Source organism: Oryzias latipes, chromosome 16, assembly GCF_002234675.1.
Source record: "Oryzias latipes chromosome 16, ASM223467v1".
NCBI lineage: Eukaryota > Metazoa > Chordata > Actinopteri > Beloniformes > Adrianichthyidae > Oryzias > Oryzias latipes.
Window position 1 is genome coordinate 31,690,087 of NC_019874.2, and position 20,499 is coordinate 31,710,585.

Genomic DNA, 20,499 nt, shown 5'->3' on the forward strand with positions numbered 1-20,499 from the left:
GATCTCACAAAGATTTACATATTTCATTTACATTTACAGGTATATTTAAATATTTACATATTTATAGGCTCAAAATTTAAATAGAAATCATTCTTCTAAACTACAATGATTATTTGCTTTTTTCACTCTGTAGTACATTTTGTTGTCCACTAGATGGTGCCAATGAGTACATGAAGCTCATATAGATGTATATTTAGGCAAACTTCAACTATACTTTAATATTGATAATTTAAGCACTGTACATCGTCATACTAGTGAGAAAAATAATAAAAGACTGAGAACTAATTGCCCAGGCGGTCATGATAAACTTTAATTGACATCACAGCTGTTTTCAGAATCACTCAGTCTGCCTATTTAACGGGAGACAATTAGTGACCAGGAGTACTTTGCCTGGAGTACCAGGCAAAGTACTCAGCGCATGCGCCGACCAATTAGCGGACGTCTTCACCAGTATCTTTAATCAGTCCCTACAACAGTGCAGTATCCCAGCCTGCTTCAAAACCTCCACCATAATTCCGGTTCTCAAAAAGTCAGCAGCAGACAGCCTCAACGACTACAGGCCAGTCGCCCTCACGCCTGTAATCATGAAGTGTTTTGAAAGACTGATAGCAAAACACATCAAAGATAATCTCCCACCCACCCTCGACCCGCTCCAGTTTGCCTACAAACCAAATCGCTCAACAGATGATGCTATTTCCACCACTCTTCACTCTGCCCTGAGCCACCTGGACCACCCAGGGAACTACGTTAGGCTGCTCTTTCTGGACTTCAGCTCAGCCTTTAACAACATCATCCCAGACATCCTGACAGAGAAACTGCTTCACTTGGGCCTTTCTTCCCCCATCTGCTTATGGATTAAAGACTTTCTGTCAGAACGACCACAATCTGTTAAACTTGGACCCCACCTTTCATCCACCATCACCATCAGCACAGGATCACCACAAGGATGTGTACTGAGCCCACTCCTCTTCACACTCTACACATCGGACTGCACATCAACCCACCCCTGCAACACAATCATCAAATTTGCTGATGACACCGCTGTGGTCGGGCTCATCTCAGGTGAAGATGAGACTCTCTACAGGGATGAAGTCAGCAGACTGGAAAAGTGGTGTTCAGGAAACAACCTCCACCTGAACACCACCAAAACGAAAGAAATAATCCTGGACTTCAGAAAGGGGAGAGTGGACCCACCCCCACTTTATATAAATGGGGTCAGAGTGGACAGGGTCCACTCCATCCGCTACCTGGGTGTGCTGATCACAGAGGACCTCTCCTGGACTGCAAACACCACTGCGGCAGTAGGGAAGGCCCAGCAGCGTCTCCACTTTCTGAGAATACTCAGGAGGAACAACCTGGACAAGAAGCTGCTGGTGACCTTCTACAGAGCCACCATCGAGAGCATCCTCTCGTACTGCATCACAGCCTGGTATGCAGGATTCTCGGCCGCAGACAGGAAGGCGCTGCAGAGGGTGATCAACACGGCCCAGAAAATCACCGGCTCCCCCCTGCCCAGCCTAGAGGACATTGCTGGCTCTCGCTACACGAGCAGAGCCAGGCAAATCATCAAGGACTCCCACCATCCCAACCACCACCTGTTCCAACTGCTACCGTCAGGCCGACGGTACAGATCGCTCAAGGCTCGCACAAATAGACTCAAGAACAGTTTTTTTCCCAGAGCAGTCAACCTCATAAATAAATGTGAATCCCACAAAAAACTGTAACTTCGTGCAATAACTGAAACCAATGTGCAATATTAACAATTCCCAGTGCAATATAATGCAATTTAAAATAGTTATTTAGCTTTGTACATATGTATATTTTCAGTGAAACACAATTTTATTGTTCTTTAGAAGATTATCTATTTTTATTGTTTAAGCAGCTGGAGAGCACCGGTAATCTCGTTGTCACAAGTTTCTTGTGTAACAATGACAATAAAGGCTTTCTGATTCTGATTCTGATTCTGATGTCCTCCATTGGAGTCACACAGAGCAAATGAATGCAGGAAGGTTCCTCCAGTTTTTTCTCTTGGACATTAATATCAATTTGATTTGGTTAATACATTTTTTAATCCGAGTCTTCTGTTGGACCTTCTCTGAGCTCTTCTCCTGGTCGTTTGTGTTTTCTGCTGCTTTTCTTCATTATTTTTTAGAAATACTTTGGAAAAAGGTTCGACTGTTTTTATGCAGCCGACTGAACCTTCAGGCACACTGAGGTTTCCCTCCACGAACTTCCCGTCTCCATGGAAACGGGCTGCTGGATCATTCTTCTCCAGAACCGTTCCTGACACGTTCAGGAAGCGCAGGAAATTTCGGAGTTCCAGAGCAAAGCAAACCTCCGCCCACCTTTATTGATCTTCCCCATGACGGCGACCTCCAGGTATTTCCTGCTGTCCTGCTTGCTGTAGAGACCCATCAGGACGCCGCTCGACTTCGGCGGCAGCCGGAACGTCGACACCACGTACACGTCACTGAGCTCACTCAGACCGTCCGACAGCTTCTTCACTGCCACGGAGCTCTGCTTTGCATCCTGGAGACTCAGCACGTCAATCACTGAGGAGAACAGGAGACAGTCTTAACGCCCCCTGCAGGTCAGCCACTTAACTGCATAAGTTTATGTGAAACCTGGAAGCCCAGAAGTAGAAGTCATCTTTATATACGCTCTTCATTTATAAAGACACAAAATGTATTTTCTCTAAAAGCTAAAAATCTTAGACATTAGTGGTTTTTATAACAGTCCATGACATTTCAGCCAGGTAGACCAAAGGGCTCTAAAGTTAGAAATGTTTCTGCTAAATATCAGCTGCTCCACCTCCGTGCCATGGCCGGCCCTCACAGGATGAACGACTTTTTATGGTCATTTTGAAATGAACTGCATTTTTGTTTTCATGGCATTTCAATTTTTTTCTGTCCTCAAAAAATCGATCGTTTTATCCGTTTCTGACTTAAATATTTAGAAAAATGATACCAGCTTTTATGCAATGTTCTGTATGAAACCCCATCCTCACTTCAGGTTACCATGGTTACCGTAAACTGTTCAGGTCTATCAGAGAAACCTTCACTCAGGAACATTCATCTTCAGAGCTAAATTTAGAGATGAGGTGAAACACGAACCCCTCGGCGTCTCCACCACACATCACGTCAGCCTGAGGAGCACAGATCAGAAACGGCCCCATCCAGAAGAAACAATCAGCCTCAGGGACCAGAGGCAGGACCACACCTGAAAAAAAGGTCCCTGTGTTTGTTCCAGATGTTCTGCAGAACCGTTCCAGAATGTAAACCACAGCTGGGCTTTTCTGCGACCACATTAACGGCTGTGGGACCAGCAGACGTTGCTTCAAGCATCAGCAGCTCTCCAGGTGGAATCGTTCAGAGCAGCCCCACCCAACAGGAAGTGACAGATTATCAGGAGGCGCGTTCGGCCTCTGCGCTGTTACAGACCAACATGAGCCAGGAAGAACCTGCAGGCTGAGTTTCACAATAAAAGCCTTTTCTGTTTCCCATTCAGGTCAAGCTGACTTCCTGTACAACTTCTGCTAACAACTAAAGATGGTTTCAAACGATGGACACAGAAGATGAATAAATAAAAAGTTGGTGAACCTTGTAAGAACAGATTTTCATCCGTTTGAGGCTCGTTAAAGTCCTTCCATTAAATCCTCTAGTTACAGGCATTTCGTCACAAGAGCGAGACGTCATCAGGGCGGAGTCCAGAAAAGCCGTTTCTGTCAGAGGCTTAAAGAGTCGAATCATCCAAAACAAATCTTCTCTTTTCTGAAGCACACAGAAAAAAAAGAATCTGATTCAGAAAAGTCTCAAGATGTTCCCATCAGAGTGTGCAGAAAATGATCCTATTGTGAAGCACGGAGGAGGAAGTTTCATGGTTTTAGTGGCTCAACAGACTTCTCACACAGATCAGGACTGACGATTATTCTCCAGAGTTCATGAAGATCCTTTAATTCTTCTGATTTCACGTTAGTTTGAAATGTGAAGGAATTCCCAGAGCTGCTTTCACGGCTTCAAGAAGAAAAAAAGTGTGTCGTTTGACTGACGGGAGCCTCGCTGATGAAGGTCAGAGGTCAAACCCATGGTAGGGTTTATGAAGACCTAATATGACTGTTACCGTGTGGCGATTAGCTTCTCCCAGGATTCATCTGATGCTTCCGGAGGGACTCAGAAATGAAAAAATGAAATTGTTTTTTTACACAAAGTGAACCCGACCGAACAGATATGAAGGAAAGTGTTTCAGCGACGCTCATATGAACAGTCTCTGAAGGCTTTTGTCTTCTTTCCTTATTATCCAGGTTTGGAGGTTTTCAGGAGGCTAGCCTCTCTGATCAATACCTGCATTCTGGATCAATGTTTCCCTTTCCTCACCTTTTAGTCACTTTTCCCTTCTGATGGGGGGGGGGGGGGGGGGTCACATTCAAGTTCTATGACAGGGGCAAAGTGAGGTTGCAGTAGCAACATTTTTAGCTTTGCTCACATTTCAAATCATATAAACTTTATTGATGTGAGGAAACAATTCCAGAGATTCTGTTGGGGGGGTCCACTTCACCCCAGTTCTCCATGCTTCAATGAGTCTCCATCACGTGACCAGGCTATGTGATATGCAAAAAAAGAGGGGGCCTCTCTAGTAAAGTTCAGGGGGCCGGGTCAAATGGGTGGGCCAGTTTGGGGACCCCTGCCCTCTGGGCTTCCAAGACACTTACTTAGCAGCTTTTCATAGATGTGTGTATTATTCAGATATAAAGATTTATTTTGTTCTAAGTAAAGAATGAAGATAAAGACCATTTCAAACTTTATAAAATTGGTCAAATTTACCTTTTTTTCTATAGTTTTGGAGAGAAACGGTTCATTTCTGGCTCCTGTTGTGTTCAATCAAAGCATATTATTGTTAATTTGACTTTTGTCGGGTATTCTAGCTGTTCCCTAAACACATCCTTTAATAAGTCATCCTGATTGTTTCAACATTTGGTCAATTCCTGTAGTGAATAAATATGAAGTGTTTATGTAATAATAGAATAAAAAAAGATTCTATAAAGTTTTCTGCGTCTTTCTGTGCGTAAAAGTTTAGGCATCACTTTTTCCAGCGCGCGCGTTTCTCTCCCTCTCTCTTCCCGCCATTAACCGGTTTGTCAAACATGACCAGATCCAAAAGAACTCTAATGGTTTCGGATCGAAACGCCATTTTGGTCCCGGCCGCGGGCCCAGGTTCGGTTCCGTTACCTTGGAAGTCCGCTCCGTCCGGGACTCCCACCGTGAGGCGCGCGCACATGACTGACAGCAGAAGCGGGACAGACCAACCCATTCTGGACCCACGGGCACTCCCTAGAACCAGGTCCAGAACTTTGAAACGCGGGGGCGCCGGTCCGGAACTGGGGTGGTCCTTCAGCCTGGAACAGAGACGAACCGAACCCGGAGGCAGAGGGTTTGCACGGAGAACCATCGGGATGGGCTGCTGGCTCCTCAGGGAGGAGGAGGAGGGGCGGAGCGGGGCGGTACCACCCGAACCCGAACCAATGGTCAGGTGCGCAGCTGGATTGGAACTGCGCATGCTCGGGAAATTCATTGAAACTCAAACCAAAAGCAGAGGGGGAGCAGAAATGATGACCTGATAGGTTTGTTCAGGTGAAGCAACCCCCCCACCACCCCCCCACCCCCACCCAGTGATTCCCCAGAACCCAGTGCTAAAGGAACCGGTCACAGACGTACGTCTACAGGTTTTGGGCACCGATCTGAGAAAAGCGGTTCAGGTTTGTGGGACCGGAGAGGTCCAGATGAATGCCAGAGGTCCAGAACCACAGTTTCTTAAAGATAACCTCATCCCTCCTCCACAGTTTGTTTCCACTTCCAGACCGTCACCGTGGTAACCTTGACCCGCAGGTAACCCCCTCCCTCCTCCTCTCTGGACTTCAGCTCTAAGCGAACGTCTGAACGGCACCAGAACAAAGGAGCGACCCACAAACTGCTTCCAGATCGCCTCGTTAGGACGGGCAGCAGAGCGGGACACGGCGGGGATTCCTGAGGGGTGGCGTCATGTGCAGCTGTACCTCCCCAGGCGTCCAGACCCGCTCGGGACGGGTGGGGGGCGTGTGTGTGTTTTCTTCATGCTCGCAGAGAAACATCTGAATATGAAGCCACTGATCCTGGATTTCAACCATCAAACCACCACAGATTCAAACTTCTCTTTATTTTCTTCAGACACAGTTTCAGCAGAGAGCAGAAAATCCAGCTTCTGCTGAAAAACTCAAACTTAAATTAAAAAGCACAAACTTTAAGACCCAAACAGAGGCGTGTGAAGTTTCTCCACAGAAACACAAACCCTCCTGGGACGACCTCCTGGGATGCACCTGCTCCTCCTCCTGCCGCCCGGAGGCTCCCGGATGCGTCTCCCTCACAGCTCCTTCCAGTGGCGTAACACTAAACTCTGTCTGTCCTGAAAGGTTCGAGTCCCGGGACGGCCTGCGTCCTCAGCCGTCCCCTTCCTCTTCGTGGGACCCCATGTCCTCCAGGTCGGGCGGCTCCTCCAGCGCCTCCTGCTGGACGTGCTGGATGGACACTATGCCGGTGAGGAGGGCGTAGCCCAGCATGGCGCCCAGGGCCACCACAGCGGAGAGCAGCTGCTTTCGCCGCTTGCTGGGGACGTTGTCGAAGTCTCCAGCGTCCGGCTGGGGGGGCGACTTCTGACTGCAGCCGTCTGAGGAGGAAACAGGAAGGAGGGCTGCTGAGATGATCAGAGGGTCAGCGAGACAGGAGGAGCTGAAATGTTCGGGGATCCAAACACATCTGCTCCTTCCAACACTCCCATCTGTCCACAGTCAGTGTTTACATGAGGTCACAGACTCCAGCGGGCCTCACCTCGCCCGTCTCTGGGGAAGTACAGCAGCAGGATGTTGCTGCAGAAGTTGGCCAGGTTGTCCAGGGATTTCAGATGCTGCTGCAGCTTCCCGTTCGGCAGCTTGCACCTCAGGATCGGCGCCAAATGGCCGAACACGTAGGCGTCCAGAGAGGAAGGCCTGCAAAGGAGAGAGCAGGTAGGATGAGGGGGACCCCGGTCGGAGGAGGTCAAGAGGTCAGCAGACTATCTGAGAACTGGACTAAGTCGCCCCTCCCCCCCAGCATTCCAAACAGGAAGTACCTGCTGGCTCCGAGGAGCCAGAATCCCAAAGACGTCTATAGAGAAATTAACGGGATTTTTTCCTCTGCATTTTGTTTTTCAAGTGATAAACTGACCAATCGGATGCCTCTATCAAAGTAGGCGGAGCCAACAAAACATTTGATTGACAGATTATGTGAAGCCTGCTTTCAAGTGGTGGGGGTGTGGCCTTCCAACAAGCTCTCACTCCTGATTGGTCAGATGACTCAGACTGGCGATCTTTGGCTCCAACATGGCGGCGACATTATCATGCCATCTTCTGGTTGGAGCCGATGGTAAACCGTGTGATGACGTCACACTCAAGTCAGTCAGCGGTAGAGACTTGGTCTGAACGTGGAGGAACTTACGAGTCCCCGAAGAAGAACTTCTGGGAGCCGAGTCGTTGGGACAGCAGGTTCAAACACTCGGTGGCGTCACGATACAACTGAAGAAGAAAACAGAGACACACAGAGGAGAAGCTGGTTTAGTTCCTGTAGGAGAGCCGGACAGAAGGTCGGCCTCAGAGATGCGGCTGGAACTGGAACAGGTTTGAAACCCGTAAAGGTGAGCTCAGATAGAGCGAGCCTGTGGTCACATGACCCCTGGACGGGGAGCTTTCAGCGTGGATCTGTTCAGACGGGGAGATTTGTTTTCTGAGTTTTTTAATCTGACAGTCAACGCCGCCAATCTGATCAGAAGGTTGCGGGTTTGATTCCCACCTTGCCCACCCATGTGTCAAAGTGTACTTGAGCAAGACAGTAAACGCCACACTGGCCCTGGTGGTTCCAGGGACGCGTCTCGTCTGGGAGCTTAGTGAGGGAATGTCTCCGTCCAACGACTTGGACCTGAATCGACACCCGTTCCTGGACCCTCAGAAGAGGAACGTAGAAAAACAGCAGGTCTCATCTTTGAGGCTCAAGGATACATGTTCTCCTCAAACCACGACCACCAATCAGAGCGGAGCTCTGCGTCTGGTTCCAGCCAAAATAAACGTGTTCTGCTTTAGGCAAAGAACAAAGAACCCGCCCAGCGCTGACGTCAACCGGCTGCTGGTTGTCCAGCGTTTGAGGCTGAAACCTCCCAGAAGGGGACTTCCTCCCAGCAGCAGTGCTGCCGTTCAGACGTCCTGATCTGCCAACCCTTTAAACCTCCACAGGAAACTTTGGTTCATTCTGACTTGCTGTTCTGGAGGTTTCCACTGGCAGGAATAACCAATTCAAACCAAGTCCCTGAGCGCCGTTTAACCTTTGACCTCCACTCCTCAGCAGCAGAAATCTAGTATGAAGGCCCAATCTTCGCCTCCCACAATGTGCCCCCTCCTCCCCAGCGGCGGCACATGGAGACCAGAGCCCCATTCAAACTGGAGCCATGTGGGGGGGCAGCAGGTTTTCCGTCAGCTGACGCAGACGAGGACTTTCTGCAGGTCACCACGCGGAAAAATCCGCTTCCAGCAGCGAGTCTGAATCAGAGCCAGAATCTGTCAAAGTGAACGTCTTCAGTTCTGCTGGAGGTTTGTTTGAAAGCTTCTAGATCCAGAGTTTCCTCCAGAACATTCCAGTGTTTGAGCCATGCAGCAACACTCTGACTTCCTGTTTGAAGCCAGTTTACAATCAAAAGGGGGAAAACTTTACTACAGAAGTAAACCAACTTTGTCTGGTTCCATTCATTCCTTCATTCTTAAGGCCTCCACACTTGTTTGGTTTCTGCATGAAGCCCATTTATCTTTTTTTTTACTTCATATATTCTTCTTTGAAGCTTTCCAAGACTCTTATTGTCATTATATATGTTATTCACTCCTTCAGTGGAGAGAAACTTCCTCTGTTAGTTTTCAGCAGGAAAGACTTTTGTCTAAACCTGAAGTTTCAGAAGAACTTGTGTTTGCACCTCCAGGTCTGCTTGGAGCTGACCTCTGGCGACCTCTCACCTCCTTCTCCAGCTCCTCTCCGGCCTCCAGACGCTCGTCTCCCTGCAGCAGCCGCAGCTTCTCCAGCTGCTGGCTCTGCATCCGTCCCGGCAGGAAGAAGTTGAGGGGGAACGGCATGTGTTCGGCGAACCAGCGGCGAGTCACGTCCACGTAGTTCTTTGGCTCGATCCAGAACGTGTAGATCTACAAGAACCGGACATCAGATCTGAGGTTCACCGACAGGTCCAGGAGGTCAGAGAGGAAGAAGATGAGGAGGAGGAAGATGAAGAGGAAGCCTCACCAGAGCCGGCTTGAGTTTCTCATCCATCAGGGAGATGAAGGCCAGGCTGTCGGCCCCCTCCTTGGCTGAAAGATCATAGTCAGCGTTGAATTTCTGGACAAAAGAAAAACTGTTTTTGACTCCAGTTCATGCGGGTCAGGTGAGCAGGTTACCATGGAAACCGTTAGCATGTTTCCTCGTGGCTGCAGCGGTTTACTGGCATGTTCACGGTGATGGAAACATCAGAGCGGACACGCACCTGAGGCAGAGGACACGTGTGAGCCGAGGCGCCAAGCGGCGGCAAAGTGAGCTCAGGAGAGGAGGCGAAGGCTGCAGCCAGAGCTCCCGCGGCGGCGGTTTGTGCGCCTAATGCCTTCCAGCTGCTGAATGACGGCGTGGAGACACGCGGGAAGCAGATTTATGAGCGCGCCGCTCGCGCCCAGTCTCTGCGGTTTTCCTTCACACTTTCTGGAACAAACCAGGAAGGGATTTTTCCGTGTTGAAGCGGATTTTCACTGACAGGAGCAGCAAGGGGGGGCGTGTCCAGTCAGAATAAACCAAGGGGGGCGTGTCCACGCGCCCGCCCAAAGACTTCAGGAAAGTTTGTGTCACCTCTGCATCATGTGAGAAAGCTAATAGTTTCAGTCTGCAGCAAATGATGACGTCTAAAGACGAAGGAAAACGGCGTTTTAAGCCTCCAGCTTCACTACTTTATGAACCCCCAATGAGAAAAGTGCAGGATGATGCAACAACTTAATGGACAATCTGGACTCATTCTAACTCCAAAACAAACCGATTTAAAACTATAAATCTGTGATTTAAGCGGAATTATTTCAGAAATGCTCATTTAAAGAACCGCTCTATGAAAATCGTGTCCTTCTGGCATTTTTCTCTGGATTGAAGAGATGGATGAAGAAAATTCAGCTCAAAACTGCATTTCTGGGGATTTCTTTATTTAAATTGTACCGAATCAGGAGCAGACAAATTCCATTGCAAAAGGTCGTATTTGGGACGTCGAAGCTACTACGGCAAGCCACAGGCCCCGCCCCCTTCTGGTACGTCAGCAAGATAGATCCGTGAACGTCTTTGTTTTCCTCGTCTGAGCTGGAATCTGGATCCAAACTGGAAAATGCTCGCCATGTTTGATGCACCGCTAAGGTTAGGTTGGGGGGGGGGGGGGGGGGGGCTATAAGCTAGTGGATGACAGAGCGTAAACAGAGGGATGATGGGAAATCTGCACAGGCACATCTACCCCGGGCCAACAGTCCTGCCCACAACTCAGAGAGGTGAATTTCTGATGAGCGCCTGCCGCTCTGCAGAAACTAGGTCGTAGAAAAGGTTTTTAGATTTTGGCTGAAAACAGCTGCATCATCATTAAAAGAGCGCCGGGAACGCGGCAGCGGGACTTTAGGTTAAAGATCTGAGAATGACAGGCAGGTGAAACCGGCTGAGAGCACTTTTGTCTTGCAGGTCAGGTTCTGCTTTGACCGAACGTCCAGGAGGACCATGAACGCATCACAGCACCTGAAGCTAACACCATCACTGCAGTTTTCCATGGAACAAAAAACGTTTTATGTGGACATTATTTGACCCCTCCCATGTCAGGAGCTAAAGTCAGTTTTCACGTGGAGTCCTGTGCTCTTCTGCGTGGATCTGGAGGAAACAGACGGTCAAACAACCGTGTGAACTTGAGTCTTTGACGGCATGAAGGTCCGGCTCTGCAGCCCTCCCTCCGCTCAGCCTGGTGGGGAACCGTCAGCGGTGCAGGAATGCGCCCCCGCCTGCTGCTCCCCGTCGTTTAATGAGCTTTTCCAGTCGGCTGCAGAGCCTTCACCGCGCGGCGGCCTCCTGAGACGCGGCTGAGGTCATACCGGAGACTTTTCCCCGCAGAACGTCTGAATTTGGAGCCAGCTCTTTTCCAGAATCCCAGGTTCAGCAGATTTGTCCGTGAGGTTTAAACAAATCAAAGCAGGAAGCCGCTCTGAATGACTGCTGACTGTGACGTTTGGGGTGTTTTGGAACAAAGAAGGTGAACTGCGCCCCCCATGAGAGAAATTATCCATAGCAACCATAAAGTTTTTTCCAAGACAGGGATAGTTGAATACACGCACAAAGTTTGGAGTCTCAACCTTAAAGTAAATGTTCATTTTACCACAGCAACCCATGCAAACCCCTCCAACATGAACCAGTTGCTAGGCAGCCAATGCATTCCCTTTAAAACGCAATGGGGAAGGAGGCGGGGCTTACCTGTTTCCGGAGATGGATGATGATGTCAGAGGTCCGAGACAAGGTTTCCTTCTGGCTGGTCCTGAACGCAGGAAGGGAACCTTCCAAACAAAGAGAGAGAGGGATGAGCGGAGGAGCGCAGAGAGGTGTGCAGAGGGAGGGGCGCGCCTCCTCACCGCTCGGACTCCTCCAGGGGTTGCAGATCTTCCGGACTTTGAGAGGAGCTCCAGCGAACTGAGCGTAGGCCTGAAGACGGAGGACAAAAGCGGATCAGGAAGCAGACGAATGAAAGGCGGAGAAAAGACAAAAATACACCTTTATAAACGGAAAAGAGAGGCTGTTGGGAGAAAATGTGATTATTTTCCTAATCATTAGAACTTTATTGGTTAAGACCCATTTGAGCTGGTTTTTTGTTTGCTTTCGGGGATAATGGACCCCCGTCGAGGGTCTGATGTAGCATGAATTAGGCTGGGATGCTGGGGGGGGGGGCAGTCTGGAGGTAACACCAAATAATTCTTCATTTTTGATGGAAACAAATCCTCTGAGGTGGATTTTCTACCAGAACCTGCAGCTCTGTGGGTTCTGGAGTCAGAGACCGATGGTTGATCAGTGGAAAGCCTCACCAACAGAGAATCTCATGGAGCCTGTTGTGTTGCAGTTTTGTGCGTCTGGAGGTGCTGCTGGTCAGGGTCAGACAAACGGGGGGGGGGCAGCAGGACTAGGTTTTGGCTAAAGATCCAGGTGACTCAGTCCTTCTGAGGAAAGCATCGCTTTTACAGACGGAAACATGAGGAGAACTTTCCTCACAAAAGCAGCCGTGTGGATGTTTGTGGACTCGTGGGGCTGAACGGACCGCGGCGGCGTTCAGTCGGCCTCAAACGCTCATTTTCTTTGGGACCAAAACCGTTCAAGACAACAACAAAAAAAGAGTTTTGAAAGTCAGGGTGTGACACCTGAACGTCATCAGACTCCAGAGTTTTGAAAGAGGATTCCAGAAGCTAAAGTCTGACAGTGTGATGCGGCTCCAGGCCTCAATATTAATACCAATAATAATAATAATCATCATAATAATAATGATGGATGGGATATTTCTGTGCTTTTCCAGAGGCTCCAAGCGCTCACACTGTGTGTCAAACAGGAAACAGTGTGAAATTTGAACATCTTGCAGAGTTTATGTCACATTGATTTTGTAGAAAAAGTTGAACATTTTATTAACGTTAAACAATCCTTTAAAGGCCGTCTTCCTGTAAAAAGACGTTAATGCCAAATCCACTGACTACTGGGGGCTCTGGGGTTCAGTGTCTTGCCCAAGGACACTTCAACACACGGGCGGGAATCGGCCCTGCAATATTACGATTGGAGGTCGACCGCTGTACCACTGCACCACGGGCGCCCGCCCACATGCACAGTCTGCATTGATGCTCAACTGGGGAATATAAAGACCTCCGATTAAAGTATTCATTTTTTCATAAAGTTTTCCTAATCAGAACACAGTGGATTCATGAATAGTGGTCCTGTTCTGATGTGTGTGTGAGTGTGTGTCAGTGTGTGAGTGTGTGTATAGGTGTGTGAGTGTGTGTATAGGTGTGTGTGTGTCTGTGTGTGAGTGTGTGTATAGGTGTGTGTGTGTGTCTGTGTGTGAGTGTGTGTATAGGTGTGTGTGTGCCTGTGTGTGAGTGTGTGTATAGGTGTGTGTGTGTCTGTGTGTGAGTGTGTGTATAGGTGTGTGAGTGTGTGTATAGGTGTGTGTGTGTCTGTGTGTGAGTGTGTGTATAGGTGTGTGTGTGTGTCTGTGTGTGAGTGTGTGTATAGGTGTGTGTGTGTCTGTGTGTGAGTGTGTGTCTGTGTGTGAGTGTGTGTATAGGTGTGTGTGTGTCTGTGTGTGAGTGTGTGTATAGGTGTGTGTGTGTCTGTGTGTGAGTGTGTGTATAGGTGTGTGTGTGTCATCCCTGCAGAGACTGAAGACTCTTTCAGGCATGAAGACGCTGCTGTCTTTGTTGGTTTCGTTAACCTGGTTGTTGTTCAGATCCTGATGTTTGTTTGCAGAGATCCAGTTTTCAGCTCAGAGGTTGTGTGGAAAATAAAAAACCCAAGTTATCAAGGATAAGAAGAACAGTGGAGAGCTCTTCTGGCATCATGGGAGAACGCTGGCCAGGTACCACGGGTCACAAAGAGCTCCATCTGAAACCGAGACCCCCACCCCAAAAAAAAAAAACATGGAGGACGATTCAAGGCGGGACAACAGGCTTCACAGTGGAAAAACAAGACGATGAGGCGCCGTCAGCACATCGTACATCCCTCTGAGAGGCCTGGCATTCTCCTCACTAAAGGCTCGTGCCGACAAACCTGCTTCCATGACATCATGGCGTGTTTGATTCACGCCGTGATGTCACGTGACGTTTACGCCTCATTTCCAGAAGAAAGGGCCTCATTATGAAGCTGTAGACCAGCTGAGAGGCTACTTTTATTTTGACGGGTCTGCTCCACTCGCCTGCACCTAAGCCCCGCCTTCTGGCCCTTCAACAATAGCTGGACCCAAGATTTCTGATCCCACCCACCTGTCAATCAAACGAGCGTGCCTTTAAATAATGCTGATAAAAGTAAACCAGAGTAGAAAACAATAGACATCAGAGATTTCTCCACCAGGAAGTTGGACTCTTTACATCAGTGTTTTCAAGCAGTGTGCTGCGGCACACAGGTGAACCGTGGGAAATGACCCTCATAACTGATCTAGAAACATCTGCAGGATATCAGCTCTGTGTTCATCCAAACAAGCTGGATGGATTCTTTTATATGATACACTTAAGAAGAAGCAGTAACAACATTTAAGAAACAGCATTAAGGTGAAAAAGACACAATTCAACTCAATTGAAACAATTTAATCATCTAAAAAGAAATAAAACATTTTTGCTAAATTTTTCAAAGACTTCATCTTTGATTTAGACAAAAGAAAAACTAATAAAACTTCAACATGTTCACTTTTTGTGGAGCTACAGAAAACATGAATAAATCACTATTTAGAAAGAATATATTTGTTTTTTTGTGAGGTTACCTAAAATTACATGTTAATAAAGTGAAGGGAAAAACAACTACCAGGGTAAAATGTCTAATAATTTAGTTAAAAATTATTACAGAAAACTAACTTTTATTACATCTTTTTAAAAAAAACAGCTGAAACTTCCAGCTTTTTCTGCCACAATTATCACAAAAATGCACATGAGATCATGGAGGGACTGTAGATCAATACAGACTACAGATGCTGGTGAGCCGCGGGACTTTGGTCAAAGTTAAAGTGAGCCGCGGCTCAAAAACACTGATCTACATGAATGTCTGCCTCCAGTGGTCATGTGAGGAACTGCAGCACTCCAGACTGGAAGGATGGGGTTTGGTGCTGCTGCAGGAAACCCCACCCACCCCGGACGTTACCCAGCATGCTCTGCTGTCTGCTCGCCCAGTCTCAGTCCAACACCAACATTGTTCAGGCAGGTTAGCGTCGCATGCAGGAAGGCTTGCAGCACCCCCCCCCCCCCCCCTGGCCCCCCAGACCCCCACCAGCCGTGGTAACTGTCTGCAGAAGTCCCGGGTGGTCTCCGGCTGCAGCCAGCATCTCCACCACTCCCGGTTTCCCACCACAAAAACCTCCCCTGCCTGCTGCGGCTGCAGGAACGACAGGAACCGGTTCTACCGCCAAACAGCTTCCATATAAAAAACAAAAACAAAACTAGAATGTCGGAAAATAATTCAATGCAAACATCCGACATAGAAAAGACGTTTCTGGAGCGGTTCTACCAGCTTTACGCAGCTGGAGTTCCTAACTCGTTTAAATTGGTCTTCATTCATGAGCAGAACAACCTTCCAACTTATTGAGCTGATATTTTCTAATTCAAAAACTGAAATATTTCATCAAAGGGAGAAAAACTGTATTACATTTTTATGAGCTTCTCTAATTTTCAAAGAAAATTAAAGGATCCAAGAACATTTCCGGGTTCCAAAGACCCCTGTAAACATGAAAACAGCTGCTCAGCAAAAAAAAGGTCTGAAGAACGGCGTCCGTCTCTGAAGGATTCAAACAGGAGGAGGATGAGACCAGTTGCCATGGAAACAGAACAGCGCTAAATCAGCTGCAGGCAAAGTGCTGACAGAACAGTAAACATGACGCGTAGTATAAGAAAAATAATCATTTATCAAATGAACACGTCTGAAAAGGTCGTGTTAGCAAAGAAATATGAAGCTATGTTACAGAAATTAAGGATGGGCCGCATATCGGTGCCAATATTTGGATAACTTGAGTTTATCAGTCCAATATTAAAAAAATCTACCGATATTCTTCTGACTGTTTTCATAAACACTTTATTTTTTAAACGTATACTTCTGTTTACAGTCAGAACCTGATGGTTTAAAATACGTGTTATTTTTGATGGGATACATGTTGTTGATTCACAGTTATGTCCAACATTCACTAAATGATCTGAATGCTTACAGATATATTTATATAAAAGTGATACTTTTTCCTATGAGATCATTTGCTGTATGTTAAAAAAGAATGATGTGATTGTCCAGTTGTGTGTCTCTAATAAAGACACAAAAAGAAAATCTAAACTTTGTGTTACTGTAGACACTTCAGTATCGGTTATCAGCTGGAAAAACTGATATCTGCCCGTCCCTGACAGAAATGATAATAAATGAGGAGCTAAATGCTACAAAAAAATAAATGCAAGACTAAAAACTGAAGAATCAATAAACCAGCAGAAAAGAAATAAAACAAAAAGGATAAAAATGAGGACATTCTGTTCCTGCTGCTCCCTGTAGGGGGCGCCACAGTGAAACATCTCCATCCACCCCACTCCTCTGCATCCTCCTCCCTCATGTCCTCTTTGGTCCTCCTCGTCTGTCCATCCCCACAGAAAGCTGATGGAGTCCCACCTCCCCCTCCCCCTCCACACCAACACCCCCCCCCCTCTGTCCAGCTGTGGGAACACCTCCATCCTTCTTCCTCATCCCAACCACAGCTCCTCTCTGTCAAATTCACCTCCTCCTGCAGAGCATCCTCATCCTCAAACATCTGGGCCGCTCCGTCTCTGCAGGAAATCAAACTTCTGACCTCAGTCCAGCTTCCACTGCTCTTTCCCAGAACTTCTTTGGATGAATCAGAGTTTCTGACTGACTAAGGAGATCTTAGAGAAGATGGCTGGAGGAGAAATGTTTCCTTTTACTTTCAGGAAGACAGGAAACATGCAGACCCACCATCCATGAATACTCAGAATAACGGATCAGGTTTGTCTGTTTTTATGCATCCCATGCCAACTTCCAGAATTTATATTCTTTCAAACCGTGTGGCAGATGTTTATGTGAGAAAGAAAGTGGGATTTAAGAATCCAAACTGTAACTTTTTGAATTGAAACTTGAATCATTTTGTGTAGAAATATGCCAAAAAAAATTATGGGATGCAAACATGGAAAAATCCTGAGAATTAACGTCATGAAGAGGAAAAAAAACGATCTCAACGAGACTAAAAAAAGAAAAGAAAAAAGAAAGAAATGGGTTCCTGTAAAGAGGCTTTGCTGCCCTCTGGTGGTCATGTGCGGAGTTACATGTAAACCTTCTGCAGAAAATCCGGGGAACATGTCTGTTAGAGGATTTTAGTCATACATGACTCCCCTGTAAATCTGATCCTGATCAGAATTCATGAGACAAAAACAAAGAGATTCATTTTTGAAAGAGCTTTTACTCGGTAGAACGTCTTCAAATTCATGAAAATCAAATGGAAAGAAGGTTTTTTCAACAGAGGGAAACCCAGACCTTCCAGCCTGAGAGGACGCCACCATGCAGTCCCACAATCCTTTGTGCTCATCAAAGCAACAGGACAACATTGTACAGGTCTGTGTGTCTGAAGCTTTGTGTGTTTGAAGCTTTTTCTCAGCGGGAAAAATGTGAAAACATGGTGGAGACAGAACTTCAGAGGTTGGTCCTTCAGTCAAAGAGCGATGTGTTGATCATCTTTCAGTCTAGTTCAAGGTTTTATTGCCGTTTGCACATGTGGTACATCTGACTTTTTCTTTGGCATCTTTCATGTCCGGCTAAATATAGAAAGAACTAAAATTTAAAATAAATAAAATAAGGAAAAATGCAAAAGTACAAAGTATAAAATATAAATATGAGTAAATATGAATAATGCGGCGTCCTAACCTATTCAGAGGAATTATTGCACATGTGGAGTTCATAGTTTGTTGCACTTAGCGTCCTGTCTGAACGGCATGTCATGTGATCCAGTCCAGTTTTCCCTCTGATGTCCTGTTCCAGCATTCTGATTGGCTGCTGTGGAAGCGTGTGGCGTGTTCATGGATGCTTTCAGGCCTGCGGCGTCTGAGGTCGTGACCTGAGTCCACACACTGGATCAGTGCGTGGGCAGGGGAGGGGTGTCTGTCTCTGATGATCTTTGTCACTCTCCTCCTCTATCGATGGTCTCCATGGATGGCAGGTTGCAGCCGATGACTTTTCCAGCTGTGTTGGTGACCCTCTGCAGCCTCTTCTTCTCTTTTATGGGGGCGTTTCCAAACCAGGCCGTCAGTCCTCTGGTGAGGACGCTTTCCACAAGCCCCCTCCTGGTGTGAGGGTCCTGCGATGGGTCCAGCCTCTGCTGGGCTTTCATCACCGTGGCAACGGTGTTTCTTTCCCAGCTGAGGCTGTTAGTGATCTGCAGACCCAGGAACCGGTGGCAGTCGGTCCGCTCCACCACAGTCCCGTTGATGATGAGTGGCTGATGTGGCGGTGCTTTCCTTCTGCAGTCCACGACCAAGGTGGTTGTCCTCGCCGTTCACCAGGTCTCTGTCTGCGGACCCGTCCCCTCCTCTGATGAGGCCGAGGACGGTCGTGTCGTCTGCTTCCTCAGTCATGATGCTGTTGGAGTCTCTGAGGACTTTTATTCTGAAAGAACCAGTCTGATCCCTCTAGATCAGGGGTCGGGAACCTATGGCTCGCGAGCCATATATGGCTCTTTTGATGGTCACATGTGGCTCGCAGACAAATCTTTTTTATTATACTTTTTTTTTCATTAGACCAGTCCTTCTCGGGCGCGATGCGATGCCAGAAGCGCGCAGTCGTAGCGGTGCTTAGAGAGAAAAATCTGCGCCAGCGCTATCAGTTACTATTATCTATTATTTCACAGAGTTTGTACCAACTGGAAACCTGTGAATTGACGTGCCTAAAACTGCGCGCTCCCGTCTCTGAGAAAGAGCGCGCAGATGCGGGGACGGGATGTGTGAGGGAGAAAGCAGAGGGGGGGGGGGGGGTGAGGTGTTGTGGGGACAGCAGGTGAATCGCGCAGGGATTGTAAAAACGTAAAACCCGCTGCCCGTCACTCACTGCAGCCTGAGTGTGTCTGGCTCCACGTCTGCATGTGATCAGTCTGTCTCACATCTACAGAACATTCAGACCTAAGATCACGTTTAAAGTCTCAACGCCTGCATGAAGCAGAAACTCACCACGTAAACCAGACTAGACCATCAGCAAAACTACCACGAGAAATATTCATCATTTATCAGCAACAGAATAACAATGTTATTAAAAAGAATCCACAGACTTATTGTCCTTTAAAAATGTTGAAATTAAATAAAATGCACACATTCATTTGTATTTTTAGTTTTAAACATATCGTCGCGGACTGAGCGGCTGTTGGGCCGCGTTGAAAGTTCTGAAGTTCATTGAACGCATCTGATTGGCTCTCAGTTCTGTCGCTCAGCCTGTTATTAGGTAATTTGGACCAATGGTGTTCAGCCATGGGCCAAATAAGGGAAATGGGAGGGCTGGAGCAGGAGGGGGGGAATATAAAGTTGGGAGAAGCGCTCTCGTCTCGGCGGGAGAGATTCAGGAGTTGATGAATTAATTGTACGGCGTTTGTTGCGGTCTGCAGTAACCAGAATAAAGAACCTTAAAAGAGGTTAAGTCTCCGTGCCTCCGTGTGGGAAAGGGACACCACATTATTGAATGGCTCTTTCGAAATTACATTTCAAAATATGTGGCGTTTATGGCTCTCTTGGCCAAAAAGGTTCCCGACCCCTGCTCTAGATCCAAAATGCTGTTTATTGCTAAAGATCCGAGATTTTAAAAAAAGCTCTGAGATCTGATGAGGAGCTCCACCACAAAGAAGAGCCGGATTCTAAACTGGAAACCCGGTGGAAATGACCGAATGAAGCTGCAGAGATGATCTTCCGCGGGAAAAACCTCCTCCGGCCTCCAGGAGGAACGGCGGAGACCTGAACCGCCAGATGTTCCTCCGCTGGTGGAGCATCTGGGCTCTGGAGCCTGAATCCTCTCAGCTCCACAACTTCCGGTCATTCTTGGCTTCAGCTGTCTGTCAGCATATGACGCGCGTGGTTCAGACAGGGGACCACGTGATTCATCAAAATGTGCTAAATTCTGTATTGCACGTCGCCTGTCACGTCGTTACGTCACGCCAGGCGTCAGTTTCCCTAAAACAACAATAACTAAAAACAATCGCTGGTTGGCTTCGTGCTGCTGTTTCCCGCTTATTGATTAGCCGTAGAACTGAGCTTCTTCGGGGCGTTTCTGCGGAAATGTGGCCGTGGAGCAACGGTACAAACGAACCGGACCGAACCGAGTCGAACCGGTGGGGGCGGATACTCACCAGAACCACCAGACAGTCGGTGCTGACAGACGGCAGACCCCAGTCTCCTTCCCAGCAAAAGAGCTCGTCGGGCGCCGCCATGTTTGTCTCGAATGGTGACCTCCTGCACCGGAAGAGAAAAGCGCAGTCAAAATAAAGCTCCTGTCAAAATAAAATATTCCCATCAAACCAAAAAAAAAAAAAAAAAAATAGACTTTTCAGACCGAGGGGTTAAAGCCACGAGCGGCTTTATATTTCCATAATGCTCAGAAAGTTGCATCATTTCTAGAGATACTTTATAAAGACAATTATTATTATGATTCTTATTAGTAG

The 20,499-nt window shown here is 47.5% G+C and overlaps 2 protein-coding genes across 2 annotated transcripts in view; both read right to left on the minus strand.

The window, feature by feature from the left end:
- LOC101163438 (thrombospondin-3a) overlaps positions 1-5,466 on the minus strand; it is a 33,650-nt gene extending 28,184 nt beyond the window's left edge. Inside the window, exons 1-2 of the mRNA XM_004078422.4 lie at positions 5,226-5,466; positions 2,346-2,552 (exon numbers count right to left, since the gene is read on the minus strand). Coding sequence (XP_004078470.2) covers positions 2,346-2,552; positions 5,226-5,445 — 427 coding nt within the window. The 5' untranslated portion in view covers positions 5,446-5,466. The remainder of the gene's footprint in view (positions 1-2,345; positions 2,553-5,225) is intronic.
- A 703-nt stretch (positions 5,467-6,169) lies between these two features.
- Positions 6,170-20,318, minus strand: LOC101163689 (metaxin-1). The gene is made up of 8 exons (XM_004078423.4): positions 20,188-20,318; positions 11,720-11,789; positions 11,565-11,644; positions 9,339-9,431; positions 9,059-9,241; positions 7,503-7,579; positions 6,858-7,015; positions 6,170-6,696 (listed from the first exon to the last, which is right to left on the minus strand). The coding sequence occupies exons 1-8, from the start codon at positions 20,266-20,268 to the stop codon at positions 6,470-6,472; spliced, it is 969 nt and encodes a 322-aa protein (XP_004078471.1). The 5' UTR covers positions 20,269-20,318; the 3' UTR covers positions 6,170-6,469.
- Positions 20,319-20,499: the final 181 nt, after the last annotated feature.